The sequence below is a fragment of the Corvus kubaryi genome, unplaced genomic scaffold, assembly GCF_017639235.1.
Source record: "Corvus kubaryi isolate FWS band 111438036 unplaced genomic scaffold, C.kubaryi_AGA036_p1.0 37396, whole genome shotgun sequence".
NCBI classification, from domain to species: domain Eukaryota; kingdom Metazoa; phylum Chordata; class Aves; order Passeriformes; family Corvidae; genus Corvus; species Corvus kubaryi.
The window spans coordinates 19713046-19727173 of NW_024581135.1; the positions used below are offsets into that span (position 1 = coordinate 19713046).

Consider the following 14128-nt stretch of genomic DNA (forward strand, 5'->3'; position numbering starts at 1 on the left):
TTCTGCTTAGAAAGAGGACCAGCATTCAGATGTTCTGATTGACTAAGTGGCATTCAAAGTAGAAGTTAATGTCCCCTGAACAGCAAGGACTGCAGTTATTAGCCAGTCTTTTATCTTTTCTGGTTTATTTCTGTTTAAACTTTGTTGCTTGTTCCAGTGTTTTATCAAACACTCTGCTGCTAAATAAAATAGAGTATTACACTTTGTGGAGTTGTTTTTAGAGGTGTCTAAATGCATAATACTAAAAATACTGCATTCCATTTAGCCCTAGTTAAATCTTCAGTTGTATAACTCTGCTTAAATCTTTGAAGGTATGAATTTAAATAAACGAGAATTAAATGAGCATGTGGAGTTTGAATCGCAGACATACTATGCTGCCTTTGCTGCTGAGCTGGAAGCCTGTGCCCAGCCAATGTGGGGTCTTCTGTCACACTGCAAAGTTAGGGTAAGGCTAACATTACCCTGTCATCATTCCTGGTTTTATTTATGACTTATTCTAGAATTCTCAAACCTGAAAGGTCTGTCCTTTGTGTTTGAAAAGACTTTGGTTTTGCTGTCTTTGTCTATTTGAATAACATAAAACTCCAACCAACTCAGATTCTCTGTATAATGAATGTAGAATTCATGCTTGTACATAATTTACTGTCTCCAGTACTGGGACTACAATTTCAGGATGTGTGCAGTCATTTAATATGACTGTACATATGGAATAACTTCTAATCCAGTGAAGAACTTGATAAATGTCTCTGAGTCATTCTGCCTTTGTTCAGTGGGAACCGAGATACATAAGTCATCCTAATGTGATTCTAATGTTGGCCGTGTCTGCGAATAGACACTTCATTATGATGGGGGATGGAGTAATTGATGGGTTTGTGTGGTTCTCCAATGAACTTGAGGCGAAAACCTCTTAGGTTCTGACATGTCATAGTCTCCAAACTAGAGCAAAGCCTTGTTGCTATTCACTAGACTGTAAAGTATATTAAGTTATAGCAAAAATAGAACCAATCAGCTTTTAGGAATACTTAACATATGAAAAAAACTTTTACTGTTTTACTATGAAATACTTACATTCGAAATTAGCTTGTTAAGATACCTAATAGTGACAATGAGACAGTACTGCCTGAATTGAACTGCACACTGAAAAACTGCGCAAGCAGTCCATGCCATTTCAGAACAGTTTGAATCAGGCAGTTGCAAAAGCTTTTCAGTGATGTAATTTACACTGATACATTATTAATTTGTCAATTTATGAGTCTACATTAGTTTTTGAAAATGGAATTACAACTTCTGGCTGTTCGAAGTGTTCCTTTCATTTTTGTCTAGGGATGGAATGGGATGTTCTTTTTTTTAAGGCCATGCTCCTCCGCCAGTTGTCTTGTCAGTTACGTTCAGTCGCATGTTTGAAACTTTTGGTCATTCTCAATAAATCTGAAAGTGTTCAAGAAATTTCACAACTTAATTGTTGTACTTAGTGGAACCTGATGGGTAGGAAGAGATTCCAGCTCACGTCTCACAGGATAGGAAAAGCCAGCAGAGCCTGGCCATCATGGAAAGTGGAGCAACAGGATGGGAGCATGGCTGTTTTATTTCCTGATGAGAAAAGGTGCCTGACAGAGGTAGTGGCCACTTGCACAACTTTTGGCTGGCCTAAGCACTGCTGGCTCTTGCATGAGAAATGTGTCATTTGATATCCTGAGAGTGTGAGGCAAGTCTGGAGCCTATGTTTAGGTGGAAGGGAAGATTAAAGGAAAAATCTGTTAAGAAAAGAGGCTTTGCAAGTTCTGCTGATCACAGAGCAATTTGATTTAGCTCCCCTTCTACCTTCCCTTCTTGCACATGACTGCTTCTCTCCTGAAGGGCAATGTACAGCTCTAGTCCTGAATTAACCTGAAATATAGTACAGTTCTATGGCATTGTTACAGAGTTAATATCATTCAATCATAGCAAGGTTTGCTTACTGTTAAAATGTATGCAGTATTGTGGTATCATATCATTTAGGGTGTTTTGTGTTAGCCAACTGTAAGGACCTTTTAAGTAGACAAAACTTGCAGGCCATTAGCTATTCCTTTTGGTTGCGTGGAAAGACTATTTTTTATGCTTACAGCTCTGAATTCTGGGTAAAAGTAAATGGACAAATTAAACAACAGCAGGCACTGGAACCAGCTGACTGTTCTGAAGGTGCCCTAATTTTCACCACTGGAATGGTCATCCTTTAGAGAAACAATGAAACAGTCCTAGTACTTACTAATTTCCATATCAGGAGGGCTCAAAGTTGTATTGGTGGCCAGTCACTTGTGGGGTTCCCCAAGGCTCGGTATTTGAGTCAGTTCTGCTTAGTATCTTCGTTGATGATCTGGATGAGGGGATTGAGTGGTCCCTCAATCAATTTGCAGATAACACTTAAGTAGGGCAGGAGTGTTGATCTGCTGGAGGGTAGGAAGGCTCTGCAGAGGGATCTGGACAGGTTGGATTGATGGGTTAAGGCCAATTGCCTGAGGTTCAGCAAGGTGAAGTGCAGGGTGGTGCACTCTGGTCAGAACAACCTCAGGCAGCCCCACAGGCTGGGGGCAGAGTCGCTGCAAAGCAGTCTAGCAAAAGAGAACCTGTTTGACAGTGTGTCCCCGACATGAGCCAGTGTGTGCCCAGGTTGCTAGGGAGGCTGAGGCATTCTGGCCTCTATCAGAAATATTGTGGCCAGCAGGACCGCGGCAGGGATTGTCCCTCTGTACTTGGCACTGGTGAGGCCACACCTCAAATCCTGTGTCCAGTTCTGGGCCCCTCAATAGAAGAAAGGCATTGAGGTGCTGGAGTGTGTCCAGAGAAGGGCAGTGAAGCTGGTGAAGGTCTAGAGAGTGAGTCCTGTGAGGAGCAGCTGAGGGAGCTGGGGGTGTTTACCCTGGAGGAGATGAGGCTCAGAGGTCACCTTACTGCTCTCTACAACTCCCTGGATGGAGGGTGTTGCCAGGTGGGAGTTGGCCTCTTCTCACAAGTAACCAGTAACAGGACAAGAGAAAATGGCATCAAGCTGCAGTAGAGGAGGTTCAGGTTAGACAACAGGAAGAATTTCTTTATGGAAAGGGTGGTTAAGCATTGGACTTCACTACCCAGGGAAGTAGTGGAGTCTCAATCCCTGGAAGTGTTCAAGAAACAACTGGACCTGGCACTTAGTGCTGTGGTTTAGTTGACAACGTATTGTTCAGTCAATGATCTTGGAGGTCTTTTCCAACCTCAGTGTTTCTGTGTACCATAAAAATATTCTTGAAATAATTGTATTTATTTTTAGTAGGAAAACAATGGCACTTAAAACTGTTTTGGCCCACGTAGTATGCCGGTTTCTCTTAACTGCAGGAAACACAGGAATACACACGCAATGTTGTCAGATACTGCCTTGAAGCGCTTCAGGACTGGTTTGATGCTATCAACTTCGTAGATGAGGTAAATATCCTTAGTGAATTTAAGGAAAGTACTGTGAAAATTTGATTAAATTTCAAAGGTGATACACTCTCTATGCCCAACCCCCTCCCCTTAATTTAAGTAACTGTACAAGGTAGTGATCAAAAAAGGATTGCCTTGCTGAAATTAGAGTTTGTAGTTAATACTTACAATGCTATGTTGTAGGATCCTTTTCTTCCTGTAGAGTCTTGGTGATTTAGATTTGCGGGTGCAAGCTTAAGCTGTGTGAGTTTTAAAGGCAGTGCTATCGACACACTACTGTTGTGCTGAATGAAGAGCTGAATGAAGCAATGGCAAAACAGAAGTCTACTTCTGCTGTGGTAATGGGGAGCCACTTTGCCACTTGGCAAGCAATATTTCAGTCAACTCCGAGTGCCATTAGCTTCTGGGGACTCAATAAGAGATGAACTACAATTGTCTGAGGGAAACTTCTGAAAAATCAGAAAGACAGGGAATGAAGTACTACTGATAGCTTAGTGGAAAGTGAGCCCATCAAATGAAGACATACAAGATACTGTCCTTGGTGGTTGTGCCAAAGATATTTGTATATTTGTTTTTTTCCATATATTATATTAAATACCTTTATTTTACTTTCAGCCAGCACCTAACCAAGTTACTTTTCATTTGCCACTGCACCGTTACTTTGCCATGTTTTTAAGTAAGGTAAGCACATGTTGTAGTTTTACAGAAGATGGAAATTCCCTATTGAATGTGATCATTCAGCACAGCATGTGCTTACTTTTGTTTCTAGGCTGTTAAATGCCAAGAGCTAGATCTGGATACTATCTTGCCAGATCAGGAGATGCTGATGAAACTAATGATTCACCCACTTCAGATTCAGGTATGGGCAGACTTCTGACTTAACAATAGGAAGTATATCTTAATTGTGGAATATAAAAATAAGCCGTATATGACAATACTAACTGGAATATACTGAGTAGTTAGGGTAATGTCTTTTTTTTTTTCTTCCTATTTCCAAAATTTAAAAAGTGTATTAGTTATCATACTCTGAGAAACATATGATAATCATATTTACTATAGCACTTACAAAATGGTAGCAAGAACCAATCCTTTGAAAACATAGAATTGTAATGTGACTAGAATGAAGTGCAGGCTCACAAGAAACCCGAAGCTGGAAATTTTGTATTTTAAATTGAGAAATGAGTTCAAGAATGGATGCACAACATTTTTATTTACAAATTTGGACTTACTTGTACATAAGTGGCAGTGAGTAGTATTTGTAATCACTGCTTTTAGATCTAAGCTAACTGTGATGCCTTAATTTTTGGTTCATTTTGGTTCCATGATGCCTTCATTTTGAGTACATTTCAAGATTTTAATGAACAACTACATGTATAAATCGCTTCATTTGTCTTTGATTACTTTCATTGTCTGAAATATGCTCTCATATGAAAGTATGGTATCTATTTCATAAACTTGCAGTGGTTCTTTTAATCTCTCACTCTCCAGGAAAAGTAAATTAGTATTAAAAAATCTATGAAGTTGTAGTATGTGTGTATATGTGTAATAATAATGAATAAAATGATGAGAGGGCTAGAGCACCTCTGCTATGAAGACAGACTGAGAGAATTGGTGTTGTGCAGCCTGGAGAAGAGAAGACTCTGGGGCAACCTTAGAGTAGCCTTCTAAAGGGGTCTACAAGAGAGCTAGGGGCAAACATTTTATCAGGGCCTGTTGCAATAGAACAAAGGTAATGGGTTTAAACTGAAGTAGGGTTGATTTAGATTACCTATAGTAGCTTTTTTACTATGAGGATGGTAAAACACTGGAGCAGGTTACCCATGGAAGCGGTAGATGCCCCATCCCTGGGAACATCCAAGGTTAGACTGGATGGGTCTCTGAGCAGCCTGACCTAGTTGAAGATGTCCTTGATCATTGTAGGGTGGGTTGGGCTAGATGACCTTTAAAGGTCCCTTCCAACCCAAACCATTCTATGACTCTCCAAGAAAGCCACAGAGGGACTTCTTATAATAACATGTAGTGACAGGACAAGGGACAACAGCTTTAAACTGAAAAAGAGTAGTTTAGATTAGGTATCACAGAGACATTTTTTACTGTGTAGGTGGTGAGACACTTGAACAGGTTGCCCAGAAAAGTCATGGATACTCCATCCCTGGAAGTGTTCAAGGCCAGAGTGATTGGGGCTTTAAGCAACCTGTCTAGTGGAAGGTGTCCCTGCCCATGGCACAGAGGTTGGAAATCTTTAAGGTCCCTTCCAATCCAAACTGTTCGATGATTTCTATATTTCTATAATAATATACTGATGATCTGCTAACATTGAACCAAGTAGCTGACATCCCTGAAATGTTTGTAACTTTTTATTTTCCCTGAACAGGCAAGTCTTTCTGAAATTCACAGCAATATGTGGGTTAGAAATGGTCTACAAATTAAAGGACAGGCCATGACTTATGTGCAGTCTCATTTCTGCAATTCAATGATTGATCCTGACATTTATCTGCTGCAAGTAAGTTACATTTTCTGAGAAGCCAAGCCAATATTATTTACCCACAAACTATTGAATAGAATTAATTTAATAAAATTAATTTACTTTCTTTCTACAGGTCTGTGCCTCTAGGCTGGACCCAGATTATTTTATTTCATCTGTTTTTGAAAGGTAGGACTAAAAGATGAATGCTCTTGTTCAATGTTGTGCTAGGTGTTGTGTTAATTTATAGCATGTAATAGAAAAATTGCATATCCGGTACTTCTCTTCAGTGGTACACCTCTCCCGAGCCAGCACTAACACTTACCTGAGGGCTCTACTGAAAGAGGTATCTCTTGATTTTAAACAGCATTGGCTTTTGATTTGCAGTGCAGTAGTGAAGCTTTAGATATTTGTTTCCTGAGCATCTTTGGGGTTTTTTAAGTTTCATACATGTTCATATACTAGGATATTCTCTCCTGAAGAAGTAGGTAGCTAGAGCTGCAGTAGTAAGAGATACAGGATGTTTACTTTTCTGGAAAAAAATCAGGGTTTGAAAACCGATTAATATGCATTAGTTTTTTTATGTTGATAAATATAAGGTGTTTTCATGTGGAGTGAATATCACTGTAGCACATTCCATATATAGTTAAATAAAAATTGAAATTTAAGAAGAAGAGGGTTTTCATGTATGTCTGTTTGCACTTAGGGTTTTCATCTGGGCTTTTGTATTTCATTTTATGTTGTGAGTGCTATCCTGAGTTTATGAGTATATTTCACATTGGTGTCTTAATGGTGGAGAATGATGTTTATGACTTTACTGTTCGCTATGTAGATTTAAGGTGGTAGATCTGTTAACGATGGCATCACAGCATCAAAATACAGTTCTTGACTCAGAGCACGAAAGGTCCATGCTGGAAGGAGCCTTAACATTTTTGGTCCTTTTGTTAAGTCTTCGTTTACATTTAGGTAAGAGTCACTGCTTTAGGAATACTTGTATGTAAGTAACATTATTACACCTCCATTTATATTCAGCACTTAGTAGCTGCCTTAAAGCTGTTTAACCATATAGTAACATAAAGCATTCAACACTTGGTTTCATCTTTGCCAGTTACTGAATTCTAATCCCTTTTGAATTAGAAATAGATGTAATACGTAGAAATGGAGAAAAATGGCTTTAATGGAAGTGGCTGATTAGTGTAGGTGATCACATGAAGATTCTATATCTTTTCCAGAAAGGCAGCAGTTTGAGTTTGTACTTGTATTTTCTGATTGAGATTGTGCCTTTCATAACATTTGCACGCCCCCCTTTTTTTCCTCCTGTATTTTTATAGCACTGTAACATTACTTAATTTGTATCATATTTGACATGCTTTTAATGTCAAATGAAAACTGAATGTGTGTTTTAAAATCATGCTATTTTAACAGCTTTTTACGTTTCTTTGTTTCAGGAATGACAGATGATGAGATCCTCAGAGCGGAGATGGTAGCCCAGCTCTGTATGAATGACAGGACACACAGTTCATTATTGGATCTCATATCCTTGGAATATATTAACTAATGTGCATGAATGAGAATGACAGGTGCCTGGATAGTAGTGAGACCTAAACAACATGGTTTTAGCTTACAGATTAAAAAACTGTGTGAAGGTGTGTTTGCATGTACTTACTTGCAAAGGCATTTGCTCCAATTTTGGTTTTTCTTGCAATAAATGCAATACTTTTTAATAGTTTAAATTAGTTTTGTTACAAAATGCCGTACTGGTCTTTTTATTATTTTTCTAATACTGCAAAAGTCAGTGTTTTAGGTGTGAGGTAAAATGTGTGTTTTCCAATGACATTGTAGAAGGTTTAGCCAAGCATCACATTTGTCTGGATTTAAGCCTTTGAGTTTTGCTAAGTTTATGCCAGTATAAAAAGAAGCCATTCTACATTATATGCTTTTGCTATCAATAGCTGAAAATGCCAATAATAGCAATCCTGCATGCTTTGGCATTAGAGTGAAGTGCATGTGTTATGGGGCAAAGAATAGCAAACTCTTAAGAAGTCCCTCTGCACAGCCGTACAGTTCGTGTCCCAGACAGCTGGCTACAAATACACAGGTTTTCCTGCTATCACTCTTAGGTTGTGTAAGCAAATTAAATAGCTTGTCGTGGTTGCATAGAAGAGCTTGCAATCCAGGGATAGGCATTGAGCAAAAAGAATAGGAATACAAAGATAGGAAGGGATGAGATTGAGACTAATAAATACATAATAAGAATTATTATGGTCTAGTAATTTAGTCACTTACGTATGTAAAATAAGTGATTACTTAGAACAATTCACTTAAGTGAATGACAGCTATGTAAAATAAGTGAATCATTTATATAAGCAATCACTTATCACTAAGCAGAAGTTCACTTACTTGTAAGTGCTGCTTGTGTTTTAGGGTATTGTCAGTAGGTCAGTTAAGTATTGCTGCCAAAAATGAGAGCTGTCCAATCTGAGATGCAGAATTACTTACTATGTTTACGGATCCTGAGCTATTTGCTTGCTTTTTCTGCACTTAGCTGTAAATGCAAAATATTCTCCTTATGAAGAGAGACAAAGTGTTTGTAAATAGAGGCAATTACAGAAACTTTATATACATTACAGGCAGTGTTTTTTATTTCTCATTAAGTACTAACATCTTGAGCCAAGCATGTAGCAAGTCTTGCATTAAAGTGTTTAATATCCTAGCTGAGAGGCTTAGATTCTCTTCAGCAGTAGCTACTGTTCAGCAGCTGGAGCGTACAGACCTCTTGTGGTAAGCACAGAGCACTGCTGAGATGTGGAAAATGTCAAGAGGGGAGTGAAATGCTGTGCCTGCAACTAAATTAACTTTGCTCTCCTTAACCCAAACATTACATTCCAGAAAACCCCAATCCTAAAAGTGGTATTATTCCAGGAAGCTTAAGCTTTGAATCAGTCCTGTCAGCAGTTGCTGACTTTAAAGCCCCTGTTTTTGAACCTGGAGGTTCTATGCAACAAGGAATGTATACACCTAAAGGTATGGTAATCAGTGTTCTCTTGTAACATACTCAGTGAGAAGATGCCTAACCATGGTTTGTTTGGTTTTGTTGTAGTGGTTTTTTTTCCTTAAAAAAACCCAAAAAGCAAACCCAGCCTACCAGTGTTGAAAACCCCACTCCATCCTCCCCACGAAGAAGCCAAACCTACCACCACCACCAAAACCCCACAAAACTTACTTTTCCATTATTGTCTATTGCTTGTATTTAAGAGCATTGCCAGAAACTGTGAATAGTCTTTAATAAATTGATTTTGATCTAGAGTGAAAATGAGCTTCTCGTATTAATCAGGTACTCTCAGAAAGCAAAGGAAAATGGAGGAATGAAAAATTATCTTACTTGCATTTTACTGATCTGCATACTTAATTCTTCATGTGATTTAAATAAATCTGATGTATATTTAGTAGCATTTAGAACTGTTTGCACTAGTGAAATGTCAATTGTAAAGATACTTTCTTTGAACTTCTCCACCTTTTCATTATTAAAGATACCATGATACATGATTCTTTATTTTATGTTGCTTAACTATATTAGTAGCCTGTAACATTTTTTGCAGTCAGTAGTGAGGGTCTAGAAAAAAGTTCAGGCTAGACTTGTTACAGAATATTGTTCTAGAAGTCTACAATGCATACAGTGCAAAAATGACAAGTTTCGTTCCCTGACCAGCTTGTCATCTAAATGGGACTCAACACAGCATTGGTATATCAAAGGAGAGAAAGAATTTAAGAACTCAGTGTTCCATTACTGTGTCCTGTCACTGAGCAGATAAGCCTGTAGAAATCTGAAATGCTCCATGTGCTCTGGCTGTGCTTCAGGCTAATGGCAAAGCTGAAGAGGGATTAACTCCTTCTTCCCCTGCATAGCTTCCATGAGAACTGGGAAGGTTAGGGTCTGACAGTGTTGAAACCATCTGGTTTATAATATTTTGTGGATTTTTTGGGGGGAGTTGTGGTTAATGTAGGTACTAATATTGTAATAACTTGTTTGCCAGGTTTTGTACTGGGAGGTTGAAGTGTCAGTAAAGCTCTTTTATACAAATTAACAACTAGTGAAGTAATTTTGTAAAACCAAAGTTTTTGGAATTGGTTCATCTTGGTTCCATGATGTGTAATTAGGCAGCTTAGCACCTATGTATCTAAAATAACTTTATTTTAATGTTATGTAAATTGCATTTCCTTGTGTCCTGTCCAGTTTCTGGAGCTAATGACATGCTGGTCTTTTTCATAACACAATATGTTTTTAATTCTAGCACTTTATATTTAGGGAATCTAGTGCTAGATTACAGTTTCTGGGGTTTTTTTGTATCTAGGGTTTTTGGTTTTTTTTTTTTAACTTAGGTAAACAATTTATTCCAGAGGTAAACTGTGTTAAGTATCTCATCTGTAGCAGTGAATACTGAAGTGATTTGTAACACTGTACAGATTCCCTTTTTCTTAAAGTAATAAAAGTTGAAAAATCTTCTGCATGAATAAAAGCTGATATGGCTTTCTTTACCCTCTTAAGTGTTCATATTCTCCATAAGACTGTATAGGTTCTCAAACCCTTTGCTTTTAAGAGTTGTAGTTTGTGGCCTGTCACAGTTAAAGCAAGTCATGGTCAGATCCATTCCCTCTAATCCTCTAATACCTTATTTCCCTAAATTTTAGGGGGATGGAATCTACTTTATGTTCCCAGATCCCTAGATTTTGCTGTCACTAGCCATTAAATAAACCACAATCAACCCAAACCGACTTCCAAAGCTAGGTTCTTTCTACACACTGTAGATTTGTGTGCTGAAGATGAACTGTGTGTTGTGTGCATTTCCAATATTCACTGTATGGCTCACTCAGTCCTTTTTTCTCATTATGCATTAGCAGCCAAAAAAAGCTTGGTGTGTGTTTCAGACTTCAGTACTAAATTCTGTCCAGAAAAAATGTTTTCTTTTTCTCAAGCTAAATTTGATCATATTTCATACATAATGGAAACTTTGCTCAGTGTTCTCTCTCAGCAGTCTGTGAGGATATCTGTAGAACTGTTAGCCTTAGCAGGGGTTAATATATAAAGGATAGACCACTGTGTAGGAGTATAGACACTTGTCTTCCTCCCTGGGGAAAATTAATCTCAGAAGTGTGGTAAAGCTGCTTATTTCTGCCTGTGGAAACTTTGAAGAATGCTGTAAGCACTTGTGTTGGGTTACGCCTGCTGGTGGAGCTAAAATTCCGTATCCACTGGCTTCCTTCTTCGTTTTAGGGTCATTTGATCTTGCTTTCATTTTTTTGTGTTATGAGAGCTAAACACTTCAAAACATTTCACAGAATTAGTGTCTTCATTTGGCTTTAGATTGGAACTTAGTTTTGTTTTTTAATAACTTGTAAATTAAAAAAACAAAAAAAAAGACCACCAAATGGGGTATTTTATAGACTGTTTAGACTTTTCTGTTTGTGATTGCTCTGAAAAGCCACTCTGGATGTCACTTTAGAGCTACTAAATTAAACAGATGTAACTAAGATTTCAATGCTAAAATGATGCATAGATATTAGTTATAAAACAAAGGCATATATGTAAAGGATTGATCACAAATATTATTTGATACTAAGCTTGATCATTTTTGATACTGAACAAGAAATTGTGGTGTTGTAGCAATACTGTTCACTATACTTAATGGTAAAATATCATCTACCTGCTAACTGCTCCACAGTCTACTTCCTACTTTCAGGAGGGCTTGTGCTTTTCCTGTACCAAGTGAAAAATAATGTAAACCATTTCTTACATGTACTTGGAAAGGAAAGAGAGCAAAACAAGATGCCTCCAGAAATGATGTTTTGGGGGTTGCTTAGTAGACTGTTATATTTTTGTTGTGAAACCAGTCAAAATTTTGCAAAAATATATTTTTCTATTTTGATAAATAGTGGTAATTATTAGTATAGAAAGTATTATTAGTAAGAATTATTATAAATGGCTGCAGTTTGCCAGGAAAAGTTTATATAATCGAAGTGACATAATTAAAGCTAGTTATGAAGAGAATCTAGAATAAGTGGTAAGGTTTTTAAAGAGAATGTTAACATGTAATTTCTTTTGAACAACAGCTCAAGTTTGGGATAAGGAATTTGACCCTGTCATGGTAATACTTCGAACAGTTTACCGTAGAGATGTGCAGTCTGCAATGGACAGATACACAGCATTGTAAGTTGGATCATTTTTAGAAATGCATCATATTGTTGCTCATTCCACAACAAACCTTTTTTTTTCACTGCCTGGTAATGCTAATCACTTGCCCCAGATTTGTTCTTGAGTAAATTGTCTATAAATTTACAAGCAATATCAGGGTTTTGGTTATCTTAGTCTGTTACTGTTCCGTAAATGTTTAAAAATACATCTGAAGGGCCACAGACAAGGTAACGGTGTCATCACAGATAAAATACTTCACCAAACATAGTGTTTAAAAATCAGTTACAACTTACTTGAAGGAGTCATCTATTTTTAGTTAGTTTACTCTTAGGTACGCAAAGCGAAGCTTATCTATAGCAATGGCAGGTTTCTACATTGTTGCAGTGTTTAATAGTATTTCAGCATTTAACATTTGTTTCAACAGCTTGAAGCAAAGTGGCAAATTCCCTGGAAACCCATGGCCTCCTTACAAGAAGAGAACACCACTACACCCAAGTTACAGAGGTCTCATAAAGCTTTTGCACTGTAAAACCCTGCACATTGTGCTCTTCACACTTCTTTACAAGGTATAGTCATGATTTTCATTAAGTGCATTGGTCTGCTTCCACATTTTTTACAAAAGTTCTTGGAAGCATGATTTTTTTAAAGTTTATTTGGAGTAGTCAGGTTCAATTTTATGTAATATTTTTGGTTTTGGTTTTATTTTTTAAGTCTAGTGTGAGGTTTTTTTCCTACCACTTTGATTATTTCATGAATGATTGTTTCATATATATACACACTAAGTCAGTGCCCAAGTGGATGAATGATGATGTTCTGCTTTGAGGAACACTATATTAACCATCAGAGTTGCCATTCACCTTGTTCTTCTGTGTTAGTTTCAGGGAGCACAATGGCATGAGTGGAGTTCCTTTGGCTCCTATTGCAGAATTTGAAATTCAAAAATGTACCACTTAGATGGCTTTAGATCCTCAGCATCAAATAAGTCTCATAACTGCAGTTGTTTCTAACATCACTTCCCAAATACATTCTGGCTTTTAATAATGTTATAGCAGTTGTTGTTTTGGGGTAGTTGGTGCTTTTAAGTTATGTTTGGTTTTATCTTTGATAGCTGGCTGCTGTCTTTAAGAGAAGCACATCCTTTTTGAAAAGTCTATTCATCAGAAAATGGACTTTGTACTTAGAAAGTGTTTTCAAAGCAGTGTGTTGCAGAGGCAGATGAGGGACTACAAAAAGTGGTTCGTTTGAGTAGTGCTTGTCCTGGGCAGACTTTTCCTTTTGTGCTCTTTTAAGGGCTCCCAGCTTACCTAAAACTCACATTTTGTTTCACTGTTAAATTTCTGTTGAATAGAAAAAGATTTGTTGTACTGCAGGAAGGCTGGTGAAGGAAAGGAGAGCTTGGGACTACGTAGAAGATCAAATAATATTTTGACATGGAACAAAAATGGAGAATATAGGGAAGCAATGCATCATCTTTTACTGTCTTGCTTGGGGGTCTTTGGCCACTTTTTCTCTTACTCCATTAAGAACCTTCAAAGGCTTAAGTTTTGAGAATCTTAACCATTACTGGGTTGCTGTTTTAGCAACCAACTTTTCCACCAGATTTATGGATGGTGGAAAATATATAGTGGTTGATTCTGTGGGTTGGCTTAAATAATGCATACTCTGTGAAATTTTGCCAATTCATGACAGCCTTTATTGTATCTCTTGGCTTTTGGGACTTCCTGTGGGAGAAGAGTAAAATATATCCGGTGATGTTACTTTTCGGAAGCGTTGGTCAATACGACTTTTGATTCTGACTGGTACAATTGCACATGCTCTTCATATTAGCATAATACTGAGTCCCCTTTTTAGTTAAATAACCTCTATCATCTCAGATTTGGTTGGGTTTGATTAAATCATCTGCTCAGTCATTTTTTAGAAAAGCTGTTGTAAAACAATGGTTTTTTAAGAACTTTATCTCTCTGACATTTCTAATGGCTTTATCTACTTAGAAAATTCATCCATTTGAAACCAAGTCGTATTTCAAACTTTACTAGGTT

General features: G+C 37.5%; 1 protein-coding gene across 4 annotated transcripts in view; it reads left to right on the forward strand.

Moving 5' to 3' along the window:
- UBR3 (ubiquitin protein ligase E3 component n-recognin 3) overlaps window positions 1-14128 on the forward strand; it is a 109265-nt gene that overhangs the window by 32412 nt on the left and 62725 nt on the right. For all 4 annotated transcript variants that reach the window (XM_042040828.1, XM_042040829.1, XM_042040830.1 and 1 more), the window contains exons 10-20: window positions 312-445; window positions 3349-3435; window positions 4051-4116; window positions 4205-4294; window positions 5810-5938; window positions 6036-6088; window positions 6732-6865; window positions 7348-7433; window positions 8782-8923; window positions 12008-12104; window positions 12514-12655. In XM_042040828.1, the coding sequence (XP_041896762.1) occupies window positions 312-445; window positions 3349-3435; window positions 4051-4116; window positions 4205-4294; window positions 5810-5938; window positions 6036-6088; window positions 6732-6865; window positions 7348-7433; window positions 8782-8923; window positions 12008-12104; window positions 12514-12655 (1160 nt within the window). The remainder of the gene's footprint in view (window positions 1-311; window positions 446-3348; window positions 3436-4050; window positions 4117-4204; window positions 4295-5809; window positions 5939-6035; window positions 6089-6731; window positions 6866-7347; window positions 7434-8781; window positions 8924-12007; window positions 12105-12513; window positions 12656-14128) is intronic.